We start from the raw sequence: 21690 nt of genomic DNA, 5'->3' as shown, positions 1-21690 counted from the left end.
TACCGCCTAGCCAACGAAGGTAGCATGCCTAGATCCACACCACCACCAAGTTTCTAGTGAGCCATACAGTCAACTCAGCAAGCTGAAAAGTAGCATTTCAAAGCTGTAGGCCCTCAAGGATCGCCTGAATCTCCCCAGTCTTCCAATCGTCTTCAAGACCTGTGCACATCTCCCGTATAGCCTTCTCATCGTTCTCTCCAGCCTTGTCGGAAAGCATTCCAAGATCAATAGGGTATTCTTCCCCGCTGGTCCTCTTGCTTCTATTCGCACTGGCTCTCTCAATTCGAAATTCACGAGATTCAGCCACAAGTACCTCCTTTTTCTTCCTCAGCTGCTCGGCAGCTTGTTCCGCCAGCCCATCATCGCTATTGACAAGCAAGAACGCCACAATCTTTTCAAGGTTCTGTATGAAATTCGACTCGAGCCATGCACCGGGTGGTCCAGCCGGGGGAAATGACACCCCCTTCCTGAGCTCCTCGTCGAGCCGTAATATCGCAGCCCAAAGCGGTGTCCACGAGTCTCTCGACCTGAACAGATTTTGCACGGAACCATCGACGTCCGGACCCGCAATATGTGTCTCGTCTGCGCCGTACTGCAGGAGCCGTTCTACCATGGCCTTGTGTCCATTTGTGGCAGCGTGGTACAGAGCAGTGCCCAAGAGTGGGTGCTTGAAGTTGATGAGCTCATCGTCAGAGTACATTTCCAGGCAAAGGTTGAGAATCTTGGGTGTGATCTGGCCGATTTGCGTGTAATTGGGACTGCCGGCGAGGAGATGTAGAATTGTGAGTTTGCTGGTAAGATCGACGTAAAATGCAGGCCGCTGGGCCAGACCGCCCTCACGCTTGCCAAACAGGAAGCTGAGTGATTCTAGCGTGCGGTTCGTATGCTGAGATAGGACTTCTACAAGGACACTGACATATCTGGTCTCTGGTCCATTCAAACTCTGCACTTGGAGTGGGTAGATTGCATTTACATCGGCGTTGTTCTCAACCAAGGCTTGGGCCACGTCAAAGTTTTGGTTCAGTACTGCCATTGCGAGGGGTGGTCTGACACGTTTGTCCGTGCTCTCGACTGGCACGCCAGCTGCGATGAGAGCATCGGCAATAGATCTTCCCGGTCTTGACTGGCGTGCTCGTGACGCGCAGATATGAAGCAGTGATATACTACCCGCATGAGTCATCATCGTAACTGATGTGTCTGCCCGGTAGCGTATGAGAAGCTTGAACATGTCTTCGTGATTTCGCTCGATAGCCTTTTGCAGGGGTCGATGGTCTGAGGTTCCACTAGCGCTGTATCCGAGTCCCAAAAGGCACTCTACAATGTCTAGGTTTCCGCGAGCTACCTCGTTACACAGGGTCCTGCTTCGTTCTTTTTGGAGCTCCTCGCTGGGCATGCCACCCTGGAAGGGCATTGCGCGCGCATGTAGTATCATCCAAGTAAGTTTAAGATTGCTTTTGTACATGGATCCGTGGCGAACGAGACGGCTTTGCAACGACAGTGGATCGAACTGAGTCACTGTCTGGCCGCGTGCTAGATCAATCGCGGAGGAAACATCTAGAAGCTTCGTTCTGGGTGCACCACCAGGACCATCGATATGAGTAATGAACTCCGCGATGATTCCTGGAAGTGTCAACGTGGCGGCCAGCTCAAAAGGCGACGATACGTCGACCATTGTTGCGTTGTCGCCTCTCCACTCATCTGGATGTTTCCTGGCATTCTTCCTGAGAGGATCAGCTCCTAATCTCAGTAGCACCTTGACTGCTGGGAGATTATTCATGAGCACCGCTCTCCCAAGTGGCGTTGTCTGGGTTTCGAAAATACGCTCCCAATCAGCTTTGATGCCACGGACTTCCGTACGCATGCCACCAGAGCGCAGTTCAATATCAGCCCCTGCTGCGATCAATGCGGATGCGATCGTCTCCATTTCATGGGGCATGAAGCTACACAGCCAATGTAGCGGTCCTTCTTGCCCATGACAATATCCGTTCGCATCAGCGCCGTTGTTGAGCAATAGTAATGCACAATCAAGCTTTCCGCCAGAGCAGGCGCACACGAGAGGGGTCTCGTCAACGTGCTGGTTTGGTAGATTCACGTCGCAGTCGTACTTTGCAATCATGTGACGCAGAGCATCCAGATTGCCAGTTGCGGCGGCGTAGTGTAATGGACCGTGTCCTCGTCTGTTGACATAAATCCGATCAAATGCAGTCTTTTCCCTGTCCTGATTTCGTTGTGTAGACGACCCCGGAAGTCGAGGACTTGGTAATCTTAGGCAAGATGCGTAACCGTCGCCGACAATGGCAGCGATAGTCTCATCGAGTTGATGGACATCTCCCAGATTGACTCTGTTCCATGGGGGTGTCATGTGCGGCGGGAAGAAGTAGCCCATTCCAACAGCACCCATATGCGAAAGTAACAGATTGCGGCATTGCTGAAAGCTGGTCGACCATTGCTGTTGAGCCGCTCCAGTACTGCTGTTGACCAGTTCAAGTAAGTCCTGAAGACAACTCCAGTGACCTCGCATCACGGAGATCCTGAGAAGTGACTCAAGTCTCTCTTGGGTGAGGTTAGCGTTGACCTCAAGCGCGCGTGAGATTCGCCATATCCAAGCTTGCGACAAGTAGTCTGCATCCTCATGACTATCGTCGTCCGAAGAGGCTTTCAGTAGCCACCGTATGGTCTCGTCGGCGTCGAATGTAGTGCCGAATTCGAGCAGATAACATTGAAACACGTAGAACGCAGCAATAGTCTTGTTTGTCACGAAAGAATCCCCAGGTGTACCTGCAATGCCTTCGGCGGCCGCTTTCAGTTCATTCAACATTTGTTTTTGTTGGTCCCAAGTCAAGATCTTTTTCAGTCGCTCTGGCTCGAATAGCATTTCTTCAGGATTAGGTTCGTCCAAACGAGGTCGGAAGCCGGGACTGCAAGTCGTTAGTAAACTGGACGAATACTGAAGACTAGAACGACTGTACATATTGTCCTGCAAATCTACATCATTTCCATATCGTCCTAGAAACAATGAAAGACTATCTCGAGTGATGCCGTGTTTTCCCTGAATATTCATTAGCGACGACATGCAATTGGAAGCTGACTTACAGGTGGTCTCCGACTCTCACTGGCTGCTAGTTCTTCGTTCTTCTCCTTGACGAAACGCAAATATCTTGGTATGTGACCTGGACTGTACTTCATCAGTCTTGAATCTTTCATTAACATGCTCATCATACCGTAAGCCTCGCAATGCTGCTTGAGCCATGACAAGATCTCGATCCTCTGGTTTCAGTCGCACGGTGTGTATAATGGTAAACGCGATTGTATCCACGCAGCGTTCCGACATTCCTCTCGTGCTAGCATAGTCGCGAACACTAGCAACAGCAGTAGCAGTGAAGCTCTCTGATGCTTTACGTGCGCTCAGGCTGCGCTTATCCTCATCAGGTGCATCTTGTGCTGCGCCAGGAAGCGACACGAACCCTTGGCCGTCTTCAAACGCCCTCCAGACCAGTAAGCCGAAAGCGTACACGTCGGTGAGTACCATTCCATCTTTAGAGAGTCGCTGATCACTCGTTATCTCAGGCGCTTGAAAGGGCCATGTCCAAGTCTCCATCTTGCGAAATTCATTAGACGTCATGTTCATTACTGCTCCACCGAAATCGGCAAGCTTCGCGGTGTATGAAATACCGTTCAGTGGCTCCTTAGCAGGTATAATAAGTACGTTTTCGTGTTTCATGTCTCCATGCACAATTCCGCAAGCATGGAGCGCAGACAGGCCCCGCCCGACGTCGTAGCACAGTTTTTGCTTTACTGTAAATGGCAACGGCTCGGAAGAGGCTTGCAAAGCCGCGAAAGTACCATGCGATGCATACTCCATGATAAGCACTGGGTACGTGGATTCGGTAATTGGTGATAGGCCCCATTGGATGCCCAGCAGTCGGATTAGATTCGGATGATATCGAATCGGCTCGTGAAGGAGAGCCCGGATCTCAAATAAGATCTCCTTCCAATCGGTCTGTGCGAAACCGCTGGAGCCAGTAGAAGAACTTGAACATTCAGTAAGTATATTGTATCACGTTTCGTAGAAATCTTACGTACCTTGCAGTCTGGCTCGGTGCCCGGAGGTCTGGGATGATCTCCTTTAGGGCGACATCAAGAGGCGGCTCCTTCACATCACGAACCCATTGAGCATGCTTGACCATGAATGTCTTTCCTTGACCTAGGATTTTGCCTGTAACTTTAACAGTGGAGGAATCATCGAGAACAATAGGTGAAAACGAGCGCAGCTGGCGCTCTAGACTGGTGACATGGCAGACAAATGAAGAGAAAGAACCCTGCGGGGCTGTTGCAGGTATCGTCTTCGATTTCGTTGACTCTTCAGGCAGCGCAACGGCATCGCTAACTGAACCGTAGCTAGATTCTCCGAATGATGACTTAATCCACTCAAATTCTTCCATTGCGGATTCGTTTGGAGTTCAGCGCAGGGGGCGGTCGGAGTACATGAACTTGTAGTAGCTTGTAGACCTTGGGAGCTTTCTAGAGAGAACCATCCTGTCATATCTGCACTTCGGAGGACAACAGCACGTGTTAGTTTCAGCTGCCAAGAGAAATCATACGAAAAGCGGATGCACAGTCAGCGAGAAGAGTAATGTCGTGTTGGAGCTGATGCGCCAGGAATTTGTACCGAGACGGTCATTGGTTACGTCAGATGCACGTTTCAGCTGCCAAGACGGGATGAGGGGTCCATAGTAACCGAGCTCGTATACCTATACATATTTCTGAAAAACGCACCTCATCATGTTCATTCAAACAACATCGACCCTGTGTGTGCCGCGATCAAGCTGGTGTCGCAGCCAGTCGTGGAGTAGCGACCACTTCCTTCACAACTTGTGACTTGACCTGCTCTTTTCGCCCTAGCGGCCGATACTAGCGCACTACCAACACGGATGCGCAAGTACATCCGGATTGATTGAGTTCCTCCATCGAGCTAAGGCGCTTCTATAAACAAGGAAGCTTGTTCTTATCAAGCTGTACCCTAAAGGTATACATGTTCATTTCACATGGCAGGCTATCAAGAAAGTAACAGTGTATATCATTAGGTCAGGCTTCTCAGAAACACCTTCGTATTGTATCATTCATCTAGCTTGCCCGCTTAACAATCATGTCTGGATTCGAAATTATCGGTCTCGCACCAATCGTGTTCAAGGCGGTGGCAGAGGGTATGAGAATACTAGACGACACAATCAGCTTCGACGAGGACACTGAAGACCAGGTGATCCGGATCGAAACAGCAAAGGCGCATTTGAGCATCTGGGCTGCAAGTGCTGGCCTTACCGAGGGCAGGCTTGTACCAGCCTTGCATCCATTGGGTGATCTCATTGTGAGAACGCTACAACGCATCGAGTCACTCATTACCAGCCTCCAACAACAGAGCGATAAGTACGGTTTGGAACCCAAAGAGGCTGCTGATACAGAGCCTAAGAAGGCGGACGCTATGGTAGTGCAGATGCGGCGGAGTTTGCACCGTGTGTTGAAAAACTCAAATCCGAAGAGGAACCTGACGACAATGATCCAAACCGAGCAGTTTAAAGATTCTGCAACCAACCAGAAACAAAGCAGGGTTGCAAGTCGTCTGTTCTGGGCCGTCCGGGACAAAAAGAGGTTTGAGCACTTTGTCGACACCCTCGAGAAACATATCAGTGGATTGCATAAGCTCGTCTTCGAGGATCAGCGGAGAGAGGTTCAGCAGGAAGGAACGCGCTTCAGTTTCCAGATGGTCCAAGAGATATCCGATGTAGAGAGGCTGTCACTGCTCCAGAAGGTCTCGCCGAATGAGAAGAGCTTTTCAGAGGTGGACGTTGCGTATCTCGCACAATGCAAGGTCATAGCGTTACAAGAAGCACCATCCTTGCCAAGAAAGTCCAAACCGGACGACTGGAGCCTTCGCGGCACCAGTCCCGCTGACCTGGTCAGACCTCGTTTCCTTAGGCCCGGATCTGACGATCCCGAGATTGCATACCTATACGAGAAGAAGGAATACGATACAAACATCTCGGAAGAGGACAAAGATGTCCTGCAAGAGCGCATTCGAAGACTCGTATCGCTCCTGGGCAAACCTGGCAGCCAACGCCATCTTCAAACTCTGCAAGCAGTGGGATACACGGATGATCCAGATCGCCACTGCTGGTGGATCATCTTCCGTTTTCCGCTGGGTCCGCTTGATACCCTAGGAGCGGCCGGAAACGAGCCACTGTCCTTACGCAAGCTCTTCGACTCTCCGTTCAAGCCCGCACTTGAAGCCCGATACAGCCTTGCCAAACGTATAGTGTACACTTTCGCTAAGCTGTATGGCAGCGATTGGATGCACAAAAGCGTCAATAGTAAAAACATCATCTTTCCGAAGATCTACTCCACGGAGGCTGTGATTGGGTTTCGGCAGATCGAAACTGCCTTGGTCCAAGGCTTCGGCTATTCCCGTCAGCATACCGAGGCCCAGACCATTGACCGTGGAAAGGTCTTACATGACCTAGAAGCAGCCATATATCGGCATCCGCTGTACCAAGGCGAAACAGCCTCTGGGTACCAGATCCACTACGACATCTACTCCTTGGGCTTAGTGCTCTTCGAGATTGCGCTGTGGTCTCCCCTCATGGCGCTGCTGGCTGCCAAGTACAAGCCTGAAAAGGCACCACCAGTTGCTTTGTCGCCGAGCATGGACAAATTCTATGAGTCTCAGGCAAAGGAGCTGCACAGAAGGGTAAATCTACGTGTTGACGCCGAAGTCGCGTACCGCATGGGTACGAAGTACAAGAATGCGGTTCATTGGTGCTTGAACCTGAAAGGGCCCGTCACCGCGATCGAGTTTTACAACACAGTCGCTATCCCGTTAGACGATCTCTGCAACTTAGGTTAGTTGAAAATTGTCGCCACAGCCAGACCCAAAGTCCACGTCCTCTTTTGGTGATGACAGGCACATCCTTGACGATGAATCAGGTCCACAGCCTCGAAGTTCTGGGCTCAACCCAAGTGCCGTCTTCTATCTGGGCAGCTTCGCAAGGCGGGATTACCGGAGCGAGGATCCTAATGTGGACTTGACAACTGCAGGGTCATTTAGCGAAGCGTCCGAGCGCGGAACCCCTCGTCACCTGAGCAGCCTTGGATCGTAACGTTTTAGGATAGATAGTAGATGCATCGAGGCAAAGCGCCGCCGCTAGCACCATTCCAAGCTGCCAACACCACAAATCGATTTCTAGGCCTACTTAACCCTGTCGCTCATCGTGCGCAGACAAGGGATGATAAAAGTATGTTGTTCCCCGAGTCTGAATAAAGTCACGCGAACGTAGATTCTGCAGGGTACTGGTGTAAAATCTTACCAGATTGGGCACTTCCTAGGTAACTTGGCCAAGGGAGACCTGGAATCGTCTACAAGTTCTACATGGGTGCTGCCAGATCTGTTGGTACCAAGAGACTGGCTGATCTGAAGATTTACATGGCTGGCTGGCTGGACACCATACTATCGCGGTCTACACCTCAAGCCTTGCTCTTCCGAGCAGCCCATGTACCTTCATGGCGTCAGGGCTAACTTGACGAGGAAACAGAACAGTACTATGTCTGTGGCTTTGGTACAGCTGAAGTTCAGCTCCCTTCTCTGCTGCAGCGGCTCGATAGTGTCGGTCTCACCGAGCTTGATGTTCTGAGCAGACGACGAGTTCCAGAGCGACATGACAAGATGAGTAAAGGAAAATCGAGCCCTTTGAGGTTCTTATAAGAGTCGGCTCTGTTGTGTATGATTGCTTCACTCCAGCAGCATCCAGCAACATCTACTCCATCGATTGAGCATCCACTCTACCAGAATTCCAACATGCACTTCACCAAAGTAGCTGGGCTCGCCTTGAGTCTCACTGCCCCCGCTGCCGGCCTCTCCGTCCCTCGCAATGCAGCTCCTGAGCCGGCTCCTCAAATCGTCTCAAAGTTGTTTTATGATGTAGTACGCGGTCTTGTCACTGTTGCAAAGCAGCAACCCCAGGCCACACCCTTCTGTTCTTCCTACCTCAAGATCCCTGTAGTCACGAAGACTTCCACGATCACTTCTTTCACTACGTAAGACGATACAATTCTATCCCACGGTCTTGTCTATGTTACTCATGCTATGCAGAACTCTCACGGAAACATCTACAATCACCTCGGGATCGACTACGACCACTGATGCGACCAACACGATTACCGCGATTGCAACTCAGACCGAGACGGCTTCTGCTACCGTCACAACAGTGACCACTACAACAGAGACCATTTCGACCGTCTCTTATTCTTCAATCACTGCATGTGCATCCCCACAAGCGATACAAAAGCGGGCCGCTGCTGTGGTTATCAAGAAGCCTTCATGCTTCGCCAATTACGTTGAGGGCAAGGCCCTTACTTCAGCATGCAACTGCCTATCCGTACCTACCTCTAGCACGACTACGACGACAACGTTGAGCATTCACACGACCACCACCGTCTCAGTCACAGTAAGTGTCTAATTAGCCCACCAAGCCATGTTTCAAGTGACTAACCAACATCTCTCCATCAGGTGCCTCTGACAATCCAAGAGACCGCAACTGCGACGCAGATCGACACCGTCACAGACACAATCACCAACACCGCCACCGAGACCTCCACCGTCACCGAGCGAACAACCATCTACACCGCGACCTCCCCCGTCATCGCCGTCCCCACATTCACCATCTACGCGATCGGCGGCGGCAACAACGGTAACCCCATTGCCGACGCCAACGACGGCACCGGCAGGACCGTCAACGCCAGAGGCCGCCCTACAATCCTGCAATTCACCACCGTCAACAATAACAATTTGAAAGTGCTCAACGGACCATATGCCGGATCGACTGGTAAAACGGATCCGAATGCAGATGGCTTCTCCGCCTACGTCCTCTTCGGCGCGACGAACCCGAACTTTGTGGATACGAACTGTCAGGTGACGTACAATGCAGACGGTACGTGTCCGTTGTCGTGCCAGAATGCGCGTGGTACTACGAGCTATGATTGTGGTGTGTACTGGAGGATTGGTAGCGATGCGGATGTGGGTGGATGTAGCAGATTTGTTCCTTATGCTGTTGGGCAGTAGGTGCTAGGTGTCTGGGTTACACAATATAGAGATTAGATTGGAGGAGGGGGGAACATCAGATGATGATCTTGTTGGATGAAGAAGTTTCTCGCGCTAGCAGCACTGCGGCAGCCTGGGTGTCGTACAATGTCATGCATATTGAATATCTCTAACAGGTTCCAAATAAATGTGCCTACCTCCACCGTCCACTACCTCCCGGCCCCCCACTGCTTCTGAACAACAAAAGCCCTACTCCTACCGCTACAGCACCCAGGAACACCCACTGCGGAACAACAATATCCGTATCCCTCCTCCTCTGATACCTCCTCGCCTTCTCCGCATACATTTTCTTCCTCAACGCCCTTTCCTCCTCATCCACCTCCACACCCTTCACCTTCTCCACTACCTGCACATCTCCCTTCCTCCTCTTCACCTCCTTGACATAATCCCGCACAACAGCATCAACTTCCCCACTCAAATCCACAAACGGCATATCCCTAGCTTCAACCCCCTGATCCAACGGACTCGCCACATTCAAACCCCCAAGCACCCCTTCCTTCGCCATCCTCCTCCCCTTATCCACAAGCTCATCATCCGGTAACCATTCCTCCAGCGTGCTAGTAGGCAACGTCCGAAAAACAAGACTCATCCACATCTCCAACACATTCATCACCAAATCCGGCCTCTCCATGCCCGGGACCCCCTCCGCCGTCGTCGACGCAGGCGGAAGCACCCCACACACCCCAAAAACATTAAAAACACTCCACTCCAACGCCCAATAATGCAAACAGAAATGATCCCTGCGATACCGAAAATTTAAATGCTGACCCACCCTCTGTCGCAAATTCAGACTCTGACCAATATACATTCGTAACCGTTTATCGACACCTAGGATCCCGTTGAAATAGATGGCGCCGCGGTGCTGCTGCGGCTCGAGACGTAGATCGCCGGCTACGTGTTTCAGTGCGTCGAGGGAGAGGCGGGAGGATAATAAGGTCCAGAGTTGGGGGCGGATGGTGGAATAGAGGGTGGTGGTTAGCGTGGGGATGGTGTGGTGGGAGATCCAGGTTGAGTATTCGGTGGAGCGAGGGGTAGTGGTGTGTGGATTTGGTGCTGAGAGGCAGGTGAGGAGATGGGTGAGGATGGTGCGGGCTTCGAGTTGGGAGGGGGTGAGGGGCTGGGGTGTTTGGGTCGATGGTGGTGGATTGGTGGACATTGTTGCTGGTGGTTGTGGTGGTGGCGTGGAAAAGGATGGACGTGTTTCCTTGTAAGCGTTTGCGGCTGCCATAGTATATATCTCTTTCTGGTGGATGGATTTGACAAGAGTGATTGGATGCGTGGAATTGAGAAGTTAGGCAGATGGGCGGTAGATGGCTAGCGTCCAGGCAACACATGCAAGTGCGGCCGCGTCTTTCTCAAAGGCACACCGATATCACTAGAGCTAGATTATCGACTACTGGAGGAAACCGAAGTGGATACTAGTTTTCGAAGTGGATATGGCTGTAAGAGATCAGGATTCAGGAACAAGGGTCACATGTCGTTGGTTCGATGAGGCTGAAGTTTAGCGCCCGTCTCAACTACCGAATTGGGAAGGTTCCAAAAACCATCGAAGACGGCATCGCACTTGACCTGGCGCCTTATCCCACTCGGCCACTTGGCGATCTTACGCAGGTACAGTTTCGGATAGCCAGGATGTCTCAACGACACAAGCTAGAAGACGAAATAGCGTGAACACGAGGGAACGACAATACACAAGGTCCGCATTACCAGTGCTTGCTGTTGGAGAAATTGATTCAAGACTACCGTCTAGCACTACTCGCTCGCATCAATACTATCCACTCATTACCATACTCGGTCAAAGACCATCCCAGTCCCCATCATACCACTACCATAACCTCCACTCATTCCCACTCCGATAAACAGTGCCTACTTCAGTAATATCACGGCCCGGTTCCTCGCCATACACCTCCTTTCTAGTTGTACCCCACCATGGAGGTCTCAGCCTCAGCGCATACCACACTTCATAACGCTTGACAACGCCAGGCTGCGCCGCGACTGGACAACGGATGTTCTACTCTTCAATCGTCTTGACGCATTCCCAGCCCCCGCTCAGCCTCTCCTTCCACAGACTGACCCTGTTGTCGCCCGTGCTAACCGCAAGCGCATTGCCGCTCAGACTCCAGCTCACGCGCCACGCCGCAGCCTCGACATCAATCTGCGTGCGTTTCCACTCGCGCAGGTCCGAGGATGTCCAGATGGAGACGGTCTTGTCTTGGGACGCGGAGGCGATGTAGGATTTGGAGAGGACGGTGGGGGACCATGCTACGTCGCGGACCCAGTCGCCGTGGATGCCACTGGATGTTGTTAGTTTCATACATGTCGTCGAGTTAATGGAAGGACGTACAGTAGCGTTGCATTCCAGCTGCCGCTCTCAGGACTAAAGTCCCAGATCTTGACCTGGCAGTCACTGCCTCCAGTAACAAGTCGCTTCGCAGCCCCAGCCTGGTTCCCGCTCGCGCTCATGACCTGTCCCGGTGCAAATGCCGGCGCCCAGCTCACACTGTTGACGCCCGTGCCGTGCGCATGGAAGATCTGATGTGTCCAGTTGTTGTCCTTGAACTCGAGCACAGAGACGTTGCTATCGGTCGATGCGCATGCGAGCAGACAGCCCGCCTCGTGGGGGGCCCATGCGACCAGGTTGACCGAAGCGGTGTGGAGGGCGACGTCGTAGATTTTTTGCCAGCTGCCGGATTGCTCGCGCCAGATGAGGACTTTGCCGTCGTACGACGATGAGGCGAGGATGTTGCCGTACTTGGGGTGTGCCCATGCTACACTCCAGACGGCGCCCTCGTGGCTGTGGCAGTCAGTGAGGGTTCGGTGTGGAAGTAGAGACATTCCGCAGTGGTGACGTACCCTCTCAGTGTCTCGACTAGTGTGTGCTTCTCGCCCTCGACCTCGAAGATCTTGATGGTCTTGTCTGACGAACATGTCGCGAGCCGTCTGCCGTAGTAGTCGAGAACGGCGTCATGCTGTACCTCGTTAGTATATATTGGGCCGGAATTGATACTAGCCATTGCGCGAGTGGGTGGCCTGGAAAGCGAGGATGCAGGATGAGGATAGAGGCGGAGGCCTGTGTGGAGTTTATATAGAACGTACAATCATGTCATCGTGACCTGAATTTGCTATAACATTGGCCTGGGGCGGAAGTCGCGAGTTAGCGGGAGCAGGTTGGGCGCGTTGGCGGGGATGTGCTTGCCATTTTCGTGGTGATGTCGCTGTGTCGGGAGGTGGCGAGGGAGTGCAGAGGGAGGGCGGTTTTTTGTAGGCAACGACAAAGTGCGTAGGCAAAAGCGTGAGCAGGCGCGTCCCAGAGTTGGTTGATGCTGCTGTGGCCTCATTGCAGGGGTCTAGATGAGATAAGATTAGATCAAGCACCTCAACGCGCTAGCACCACCAACACCGTCACATGCAACAGTACCTCAGTCTCACACTTCACCATGGCTTACTCGTCCCCACGTCACTCCCAAAACTACTACAACTTTGACGCATCGACGCCCCCGCCCCCGCCGCCAAAGCCAGGACGTTCAAGTGGGAATGCGACTCCATCACAGGGACCTCCATTGCCCCCACCCCCACCGGGTCAATCACCGCACCCGGGAGACCAGCAGCAAAGTCCTCATGCACAGCAGCAGTATTCCCAGATAGGCCCCGAGCAGCCGACAGTTCAACCGCCAGAAGACGGCTGGCTGCCCGACGTGCTCAGGGACAAGACGTATGCCAAGACTGCGTCCATGATACACGCACTGCTAAGGTACGAGTAGGACCAAGGACTTGCATCATGTGCTTCAGACACCAGAACTGCAACATGCTATAGTCCACAATCCTGATACAACGCATCCGTCGCTGCCCGCATCAATCGCACCCCTGCAGGCACTTCTTGCACAAAATGTGGGCCTTGCAGAGTCACTCAAGCAGCTTGAAGCACATGTCCAGCACCAGCGTGACAGCAGCCAGTCGCGTCTGCTGGCACTCCGTGCTCTGGAACGTCAGTGGAGAGCAAAGCAGGCTGAGCAGGACGAAGCACTGCGAGAATTCAGTCCGCCAGCGCTGTATCAGCGACTGAGTGCTTCAGTCGGCGAGCAAGAGGCTCTCTGTCGGGGACTGGAAGAGAGCTTTCTCGAAGGCGAAGGCTTTGGCGGTGGAGATGCCGTGGCCAGCGACCGCGAGGTAACGGACTTTGTGAGGCGGTTGAGAGAAGGCCGCAAGGTTGCGTACCTTCGAGCAGAGCGCAAGGAGCGGTGGGACGAAGGGCGGGTTGGCGGCTGGCGGTGATCCACCTGGACCTTATTATAACTGCTAATATCAGACCACACACCAACCGTTGCATCGTCCAGGTGGTGCTGAAATTGCCAAGGTGAAATTGCCATTGCTGTTGCATGATAGTTATGCGGCGGCGGAAGTCGGACGCATGCCTGAGGAGTCAAGGCCACAGGCACATGCTGGTCTGGCCGCGAGATGTGCACCCGCAGCTATGAACCTAAGATTGCATCCCAGGGGTCTCGTCATTTCCGTGCGAACATGCCACGCCGGTAGCTGAGCTGGGCCGAGAGGCTGGACTCGTCTCCACGACTCGTTGCGACGAGCACTGTCCGTCGTTCGCAGCTGAGCCGCATGCCCAAGACAGCTGCCCCTAGCGTGACGACTTCCGCATCTGGCGGATGCCGTGAGTCGGAAGATTGCGCGATGCCAAAATAAAGGTGAATGCAAGTGTCTGCAAGCCACCCGTTGCGCGTGTCACATGGCAGGCGTGCGTTGGCCATGCATTGGGACCGAGTGCTGTGAGCGGCGATGGCGCCTCGTGGAGTGTTTCACGTCCGCGGGCGCCTCCGCATGTCGCCTCTCACCGTGTGTGTCAGTGTCGACGTCGTCGTCGACCGGAGCGCGCGACTCTGAAATCAACGTCCCCTTTGATGGCGGGTGTGTTCCCGAATCACATACAGCATCGCAGCCTCGACGACGTCCCCCCGAGAGCCGCCCCCTAGTCTGCGGCGCCTATTGGCCGGCTAAAAAGTGTACCTGGCGCGGCTCGCTCCACTCGAGCAGCGCGAACCGCCCATCGCGGACGGATGAGCGCGTCGACTTGACCAATTCCAGGGCTGCGATCTGCTCCTCAACCCCAAAGCGCCCCTTCGCCGGCACATGGACCTGGGCTCGCTAGGCGGATCCCCTTTTCTGAACAACCGACTTTTGGCGGACTGACTCTGCACCTCTCTCTGCGTCGACCATTTGTGCATGTCATGTCTATCGCGGGGGAATAATACGAGAATATGCAAGCCGTCCAAGCGTCCCCCGAGGGCGCGCATCCTCCCAACAGCGCCTCGCCGCCTCGCCAAAAGGGCTCGTCCCTGGCCTCGATTGCCATATCGTCTTTTGCTGCTTTTCGCTCCCAGTCGTCCCAAGCTGTGCCTGTCGCTATCCAGTCCCCGGTGCGCAGGAAGCCCCTACCCGCAGACTCCCCCATAGTTGGTCGCTTTGGTGCCGATCGACAATCTAAAGAAACACCACCTGCTGCACTCTATACCGATAACGGCTCTGATCTCCCTGCTCAAAGAGGACGCGCCCCCGATAATATCCTGTCGCCGCCGTTGAGCGACGAGGACCTCTTCCTGCCCCGGAACCTGGACGAGTGAGTGTTTACTTCTTCCTTGACACGCGCCTTCCTTTCCACTGCACTCACTTACACGACACAGCAACCCCCATGGAACAACGCCTCTGACGGCAGCTGCGCCCCGCCGATTCTCCCAATCGTCTCGTGCAAGCTCCCTCTTTGTCGCACAGCGAGGCTCCAACAAAGCCCTGCCCTCTGTCCCATCTGCCGCGCGGCATGATCGATCGGCCAGCGGCATTACCCCCCAACGACAGAGTAGGACCGAGGCGCTGAAGGCCTTTGGCATCCGGGGAGCACACGCTCGATCTCCTACTATGCCTACTTTGCCCTCGCACGACAACAATAGTAACAACAGTACCAACAATTCGCAACCGCCAGACCTCAAACTCGACCTCGACGGTGTCACGGAGGATTTCATGGACGACTACAACTACGGTCCCGACGAGCCCACACTCGCGCGACAAAACACAAAGCCCAAATCACCGGGCGGCGGAGGATTCACTTCCTTCTTTGGCTGGAACTCGCGTCCCCAGAACGGGCCCGAGTCGCCGGCTACCGCTTTCTCAGAACACTCAGCGCCTGGATCTCCACGCTACAAACAGGGCACGTCAAAATCGAAACCAAACGGATTGGACATACCCGCCGCCAACTCACTCGGTTCCTACTTCAACGTGCCTGGAACTCCCCTCCTGTCATCCTCGCCCCAGATGAACGCCCACGTAGAAGAGCTCGAGCGCGAGCTGCGCGAGGTGAGCTCTGAGCTCGCCGCGTCTATCCAGAGGGAGATGGAATTGGAAGATGAGGTCGAGCGCTGGAAGGCCGCGAGCGAGAGCACTATGCCTGACAACCGAAGAACTAGCGACTACTACTCAGACTCTGGTACGAGCTCGATACGTTTCCCCATCAGCGATCCCGAGGCCAAGCTCGAAGAGGTGGAGATGCAGCGGAGAAAGGCAGAGCAGGAGCGCGCGTCACTCAAGGTGCGCATGGCGGAGCGGTTACAAGAAGAGCTGCGACGCCGAAGAGACCTGGAAGAGCAAGTGCAACAACTCGAAGACCAGGTCACCGACAAGTCGAGAGCAGGATCGATGGTGGAAACGCCCAAGGTCAAAGAGCTTTCCATGTCACTCGAAGATGCGAAGAGGCGTTTGGCGGAAGAAAGGCAGGTCAAGGAAAACTTCGAGGACCTCCTTACGGCGCTTCGCGACGAGCTAGAGAAGCATCGCAACGAGGCTGACAATCTGCGAGACGAAGTCGTACCACAGCTCAGGGCGCGCCTCGAAGTGCTCGAAGGCGACGCGGCCGATACAGAAAAGCTCGTATATGAGACTACGCGCATGCAACAGGAGATTCAGCAATTACGAACGGAAAATGAGACTCTGGTCAAGCAACGACTGCAGCAGCAACAGGCCCCACAACCGGCCCAGTTCCAGTCTATTGCTGAAGAAGGAGACCTCGGTCCTCTGCCAAACCTGCGCGTCGGTCTGACTCGCTCGAATTCACTGGCCCGCAGCTCTGCTGGCCTGAATTCGAAGAGGGGTTCGTTATCACGGTCTAACTCGGTCAAGGACCGGTCGGGCGACATATCACCAGTTGGTGCGCCAACAGTCACCAACCCAATGAAAGAGCTGGAAGAGCAGCGAGACGCGCTGCACAAGGCACTGAAGCTACTGCTGAATCGCCAGGAACTACAACAAAAAGAGTTCCAGCGCCGCATTAGAGAGGTAGAAGCAGAAAGAGATGCCGCTCTTAACCTCACCCCCCGCCGAACCGCATTCCACAAGGAAGTCACCGGCCTCCGCCAGGAAGTCAACAATCTACGTCGCCGCGCTGACGAAGCCCTCGAACAGAAGTGGCAGTGCGAAAAGGGTCTTGGAGGCCTACGAATGGACCTGGACCGTGCACAGCAAGAGACTGGTTCCCTCCGCGAGTTGCTCCGCGAACACGACATTTCCATCCCGGAAATCAGGATAGAAAACGAACCGCTGGCCTTGGACAAGGCGTACAACGAGCTGCGAACCACACATGCTCTCTCGCTGGCTCGCGTCAAGCAGCTCGAATCCAGCGATGCAGACTCACTCGGCGCTGCCGGTGCCGAAGCAGAACGCACGCTAGATCTGCTCAAGCAGAGTATCTCGGACGCAGAGGCCGAACGCGATTACGCACAAAACGAAGCCGAGCAATACCGCAAACAAGCTCGTGCGCTCCAGCAGTCTGAGATTGAGCACTTGGGTAAGGAGCAAGAGCTCAGCAAAGAGCTGTTCGCGGCTGCGACCCGCATGGACGAGCTGTCTGAGAAGATCCAGCAGCAGCTTACTGCCAACAGCGCGTTGAGGAGCCGTCTCACCGACGCCATTATGCGCGGAGAGCAGGACCAACGCCGCTCGACGGAGCAAATCATCCAGCTCGAGAAGCGTCTCAAGGCGGCCGAAGACAAGGTCATGCTCGCGCAGCAATCTTCGGAAGAAGCCGTCGCGCGCCACGAAGACGAAGTCCAGGCCATCAAGGAAAGCCACACGAACCATCTCCGCCGCGTCAAGTCTGGTCTCCTTTCTCCGTCTGCGTTCTCGCCGAGACTGCCTGGTTCTCCGGTCTTTTCGCAGAGATCGCCGAGGTTGGATGTTACGTCTAGTGGCCCGGCTATGAGTCTTGCGGAGGCGACCAAGACGGAGAGTCTGGAGAAGAGAGTCGAGGAGCTGGAGAGGGCTCTGCGGGATGCGGATCATGAGATGGAAGAGGTTGTTGGGCGGATGAACTTGGCGCAGATGGAGGTTGCGGATTTGCAGTTTGAGAGGTACGTTTTGATTCTGAAGGCTAATGTGCATGTGTTTGATATACTGACATGTGGGTTTAGGGATGAGGCTATGAGGCAGACTCGCAAGCTCCAGGCTGAGATTGTGGCTGAGCGCGAGAAGGTCAAGGCGTTGATGGCTACTGCTTGATGACTTTACAACCGCCGCCGCTGATACGTGACGACCACTTTGCCGACAACACGTATATGTTATACGTTTCATTTTCTTTCGACAAAAACCTTTTGCGATATGGGCACATGCCGACGTATCGTGTTTTTGGGACGTTTTTTTGTTTGCACATTGGCGTCTTCATGGTCCACCTGGGTTCACTCACCGCATTTACTACCCAGGATGGGGGGTTCACGATCACACGCATACTACTTCTTTTCACCCCTTCACATATTGTCTTAGTATATTCCTGGCCATTGTACGGGCTAGGGCATTTTTGCTTGTCGACGGGACGTTTGTCAGTCGGGTTTTATTTTGCTTTATACCCGTTTGTGGTATCATCATTGGTGGTTGTGATTGAGAGGGGGGAGAGGGGTTGGTCCTGCATAACGTGTACCCTTTGCGGACTTTGGAATGGTAGATGGATGGATAGACACGCGGTTGGCGGATGTAGAGTATCTGATCTGGTTGTGGATGTACTGTAATGCTTCAATGGATGATGGATGACGTTGTTCATGTCGTTTGTCTTGATTGGAATTCGTGTGTGCACTGACGGTGTGGAGATGTGGGTGCGTGCATTGTCCGAGGTTGTGGGACTAGGGAGTTGGAGGTATGGAGTATATCTGGACATTACAGGTTGTGTTTTATTCTAACAAGGACTTGGTGCTGTTGGTTAATCATTTAGTCTGCTGGTGTCTCTTTCATCTGTACCATCAACGGGTCTAAAAGGAAATCTACAGGTATCACCTACGCGTGAAATTGGTCACAAATACTGCAGAGCGTTCCCACCAATGTTATACTACATAATTGTAATGCTCAACAACGACGCACCTTCATGTGGCTGCGTTCTCATCATCGGTGTATCCTGGCACGGTCCCCTTGGGCTGGATTGTCGGTGAAGCTCCTATCGATAGGCTCATATACTCGAGTCTGGATCGCGGACGCAAAGCAATGGCGGACCAGTACAACGGACGTGTAGCACCCTGACTGGAAGCGGAGATGCGGCACAAGCAAAGTCAATACCAGCACTCTCGTGAGGACATGGGCGGATAGAGGTTGAGTCGTGCATGTGAGGGTCGGGAGGCAATTTGCTTGGCATCCCCACCTGCACCCTAAAGTTATCCCTGACGGAGCTACTGCGGTAGTCGCCAGCACCTCCCTCTCCCAGCCAGCGCTGCCCCAGAGAAAGCTCTGCAGTGCACACAAGCCCGTGAGCCCGCGGCTTTGTCATTGCGCTTAACCTACCCGTCTCCGCTGCCCAGACTCGCACCTCCTTCCGCTGTTGACCCGCCGTTCACGACCAGACGACTACACTACACCCGCACACCGACTCCCCCCGAGTGCACCGCCCACGACTGCTCGCCCAGCATGAACAACAACCAGCAGGGCAACCGCCTGCAGCTCAACTTTGGCTTCGGTGGCGGCGACCGCAACAACCAGTACCAGCAGGAGGTGGGCAGAGCATTCCCCACGACGCCCTCGACATTCCCCCAGCCCGTATACCCCAACCAGGCCGGCCAGCAAGAGGTCTGGGGCGCCCAGCAGGGCAATGGCTACAATGGCGGCGGCGGCGGCTACTTTATGAACCCCTACCAGCAGGCACAGTACCAGGGCCAGCAGGGCAATCTCCAGGCCCCGGGCAGCCAGCGCTTCGACCAGAGTGCCAATGGCCTCGCCCAGCAGCTCTCGCACCAGCACCTCTCGGGCAGCGGTCGCTCGGGCAGCCCCTATGGCCGCCAGGGCTCGCCCAACCCCGGCCGCCCCCGCACCGCAGACAACAGAGGAGGCTACGGCTACGGCAGCCAGGGCAGCAGCTCAGGGTCCCGCCAAGGCCCCTCGCTGTACGACGAAGAGGCGCCGCAGCGAAACCCCACAAAGTACTCGGAGAACGTGGACAAGCAGGCCATGGTCTCCAAGAGCCTCATCAACACCTTCTTCAAGGACAGCGTACAGCGGGCACGCGACCGCAACCAAAGGTGCCATCTCCCAGCTCTCTCCCCTGGCATGACTAACTTCCCTGCAGAGCTCTCGAACTCGATGCCATTATGAAGGAGCCCTCGCTCTCCGACAGCCGGAAACGGTCCAAAGAGGACAGCATGCGCCGTGCTGAAGTCGAGTACTTGCGCTTCCTGCGCACAAAGGAGAAGCCCGAGAACTTCTCCACCCTCAAGATTATCGGCAAGGGTGCGTTCGGAGAGGTCAAGCTGGTCCAACGGCGCAACGACGGCAAGATCTATGCGCTCAAGTCGCTTGTCAAGCAGGAGATGGTGAGCATCCACGATATATCACCTCAGGTACTGGCTGACTGTTGTAGTTCAAAAAAGACCAGCTGGCACACGTACGGTCAGAACGTGACATCCTCGCAGAGTCCGACAGCCCGTGGGTGGTCAAGCTGCACACGACCTTCCAGGACAACACCTTTCTCTACATGCTCATGGAGTTTCTGCCAGGTGGTGACCTGATGACCATGTTGATCAAGTACGAAATCTTCACCGAGGACATTACGCGCTTCTACATGGCCGAGATTACGCTCGCGATAGAAGCAGTCCACAAGCTTGGCTTCATTCACCGGTAAGAACCCTGGCGAGTTTTGGTATACAAGTCTAACTCTCCCAGTGACATCAAACCTGATAACATCCTCCTCGACCGAGGCGGCCACATCAAGCTGACCGATTTCGGTCTGTCGACCGGCTTCCACAAGGAGCACGACGCCGGCTACTACAAGAAGCTCCTCGCCGGCGGCGCCCACAAGTCGAACCGCGACAACCGACAATCCATGAACCTCGACCAGATCCAACTGACGGTCAGCAACCGCACGCAAATCAACACATGGCGCAAGTCGCGTCGACAGCTCGCCTACTCGACTGTCGGTACGCCCGACTACATTGCGCCCGAGATCTTTAGCGGCCAGGGCTACGACTACAGCTGCGATTGGTGGTCGGTGGGCACGATTATGTTTGAGTGCTTGATTGGCTGGCCGCCGTTTTGCGCAGAGGAGCCACACGATACGTACAGGAAGATTGTGGATTGGCCAAGGAACTTGCATTTCCCGCCGGACCAGCAGCTTGGTGCTGAGGCTGAGGACTTTGTTCGTCGGTAAGTCTTTTCTCTCTCTTACTTTACACTTTCTTTTTCCTTCCCTCCAGAGTCAAATGTTGATATGATCGAAATAGTCTGATATGCGACGCCGACAACCGCCTCGGCCGCATCGGCGGCGCCAACGAAATCAAACAACACCCGTTCTTCCGCGGTGTCGCGTGGGATGGGCTCCGCCGGATCCGTGCGCCGTTTGAGCCCAAACTGCAGAGCAACATTGATACGCAGTATTTCCCGATTGATGAGATTGATCAGCAGGATACGTCGGCGGCGCATCGCGCGCAGGCGGCGCAGGCGGCGGCGAATGAGGATGAGTATGCGACGAGCTTGCCGTTTATTGGGTATACGTATAAGAGGTTTGATGCGTTTAGGGGGTCGTGAGGGAGTAGAGTGAGTAGAGTGAGAGGAGGGTGAGCGAGGGGAGGGAGGAGAAAGTGGGGGTTATGTATGTGTTTTCTGGAGTAAGGGGGAAAGGAGGGCGGCTCTGTTTTCGAGTGATGGATGGAAGGATGGATGAATAGATGCGGGATGGAGGATGGGGGATGGTCTCGTTCTCTTGTCGTTCTCTCTCTACCTACCTCCGACCTGGACCCGTTCCTTATGAATGAACAAGGACTTTGTCCTGGTTGGCTGGCTGGCTGGCTGGCTTGCAGATTACTTGGCATATCAAACGAGATGTATGTGGGAGATGATGATGAAGAAATGGCGCGTTCTGTGTGCACTGTGTTATACTGCGCGTAGATGGTATGATGGGAGGTTGCTGACATTTTTTATCCTCGTCTTTCATGGGGAGAGTATGTCAGTCTGGGTAGTAGAGAATTGAGGGTCGTAGAGGGAAGAAATGAAAGGCGTTTTTCGGACATGTATGGAATGAACTG

At 54.1% G+C, this 21690-nt stretch overlaps 7 protein-coding genes across 7 annotated transcripts; 5 read left to right on the top strand and 2 right to left on the bottom strand.

Moving 5' to 3' along the window:
- Window positions 1-97: 97 nt before the first annotated feature.
- ACET3X_009983 (uncharacterized protein) lies at window positions 98-4631 on the bottom strand (the record flags this gene model as incomplete). Its single annotated transcript, XM_069456158.1, has 5 exons — window positions 4084-4631; window positions 3222-4031; window positions 3094-3175; window positions 2970-3049; window positions 98-2918 (listed from the first exon to the last, which is right to left on the bottom strand). The coding sequence occupies exons 1-5, from the start codon at window positions 4440-4442 to the stop codon at window positions 98-100; spliced, it is 4152 nt and encodes a 1383-aa protein (XP_069302816.1). The 5' UTR covers window positions 4443-4631.
- Window positions 4632-5146: 515 nt separating this feature from the next.
- Window positions 5147-6898, top strand: ACET3X_009982 (uncharacterized protein; the record flags this gene model as incomplete). The annotated part of the gene is made up of 1 exon (XM_069456157.1): window positions 5147-6898. One exon carries the CDS (start codon window positions 5147-5149, stop codon window positions 6896-6898), a length of 1752 nt encoding a protein of 583 aa, XP_069302815.1.
- Window positions 6899-7846: 948 nt separating this feature from the next.
- Window positions 7847-9109, top strand: ACET3X_009981 (uncharacterized protein; the record flags this gene model as incomplete). The annotated part of the gene is made up of 3 exons (XM_069456156.1): window positions 7847-8085; window positions 8141-8495; window positions 8558-9109. The coding sequence occupies 3 exons, from the start codon at window positions 7847-7849 to the stop codon at window positions 9107-9109; spliced, it is 1146 nt and encodes a 381-aa protein (XP_069302814.1).
- A 1751-nt stretch (window positions 9110-10860) lies between these two features.
- ACET3X_009980 (uncharacterized protein) lies at window positions 10861-12439 on the bottom strand. Its single transcript, XM_069456155.1, has 5 exons — window positions 12345-12439; window positions 12245-12283; window positions 12002-12117; window positions 11493-11942; window positions 10861-11442 (listed from the first exon to the last, which is right to left on the bottom strand). The coding sequence occupies exons 1-5, from the start codon at window positions 12345-12347 to the stop codon at window positions 11160-11162; spliced, it is 891 nt and encodes a 296-aa protein (XP_069302813.1). The 5' UTR covers window positions 12348-12439; the 3' UTR covers window positions 10861-11159.
- Window positions 12440-12585: 146 nt separating this feature from the next.
- ACET3X_009979 (uncharacterized protein) lies at window positions 12586-13444 on the top strand (the record flags this gene model as incomplete). Its single annotated transcript, XM_069456154.1, has 2 exons — window positions 12586-12860; window positions 12910-13444. 2 exons carry the CDS (start codon window positions 12586-12588, stop codon window positions 13418-13420), a joined length of 786 nt encoding a protein of 261 aa, XP_069302812.1. The 3' UTR covers window positions 13421-13444.
- Window positions 13445-14415: 971 nt separating this feature from the next.
- On the top strand, window positions 14416-18222 carry ACET3X_009978 (uncharacterized protein; the record flags this gene model as incomplete). The annotated part of the gene is made up of 3 exons (XM_069456152.1): window positions 14416-14774; window positions 14839-17550; window positions 17611-18222. The coding sequence occupies 3 exons, from the start codon at window positions 14416-14418 to the stop codon at window positions 17696-17698; spliced, it is 3159 nt and encodes a 1052-aa protein (XP_069302811.1). The 3' UTR covers window positions 17699-18222.
- A 645-nt stretch (window positions 18223-18867) lies between these two features.
- On the top strand, window positions 18868-21643 carry ACET3X_009977 (uncharacterized protein). The gene is made up of 6 exons (XM_069456151.1): window positions 18868-19692; window positions 19740-19983; window positions 20031-20287; window positions 20333-20812; window positions 20890-21202; window positions 21287-21643. Exons 1-5 carry the CDS (start codon window positions 19085-19087, stop codon window positions 21191-21193), a joined length of 1893 nt encoding a protein of 630 aa, XP_069302810.1. The 5' UTR covers window positions 18868-19084; the 3' UTR covers window positions 21194-21202; window positions 21287-21643.
- Window positions 21644-21690: the final 47 nt, after the last annotated feature.

This window comes from Alternaria dauci, chromosome 10 (assembly GCF_042100115.1).
Source record: "Alternaria dauci strain A2016 chromosome 10, whole genome shotgun sequence".
Taxonomy (NCBI): Eukaryota; Fungi; Ascomycota; class Dothideomycetes; order Pleosporales; family Pleosporaceae; genus Alternaria; species Alternaria dauci.
Note: the sequence above shows the minus strand (reverse complement) of the source record. Positions and strands in the feature narration are given on the sequence as shown.

What these genes read in the sequence shown, in the direction of transcription:
- ACET3X_009977 (XM_069456151.1), top strand. Translation starts at nt 19,085, where the DNA reads ATGAACAACAACCAGCAGGGCAACCGCCTGCAGCTCAACTTTGGCTTC. An exon ending in AAGCTTGGCTTCATTCACCG is followed by an intron (nt 20,288 to 20,332) that starts GTAAGAACCCTG and finishes TAACTCTCCCAG; the next exon opens with TGACATCAAACCTGATAACA. An exon ending in GCTGAGGACTTTGTTCGTCG is followed by an intron (nt 20,813 to 20,889) that starts GTAAGTCTTTTC and finishes TGATCGAAATAG; the next exon opens with TCTGATATGCGACGCCGACA.
- ACET3X_009980 (XM_069456155.1), bottom strand. An exon ending in CTAGTCGAGACACTGAGAGG is followed by an intron (nt 11,943 to 12,001) that starts GTACGTCACCAC and finishes TGACTGCCACAG; the next exon opens with CCACGAGGGCGCCGTCTGGA. An exon ending in AGCTGGAATGCAACGCTACT is followed by an intron (nt 11,443 to 11,492) that starts GTACGTCCTTCC and finishes AACAACATCCAG; the next exon opens with TGGCATCCACGGCGACTGGG.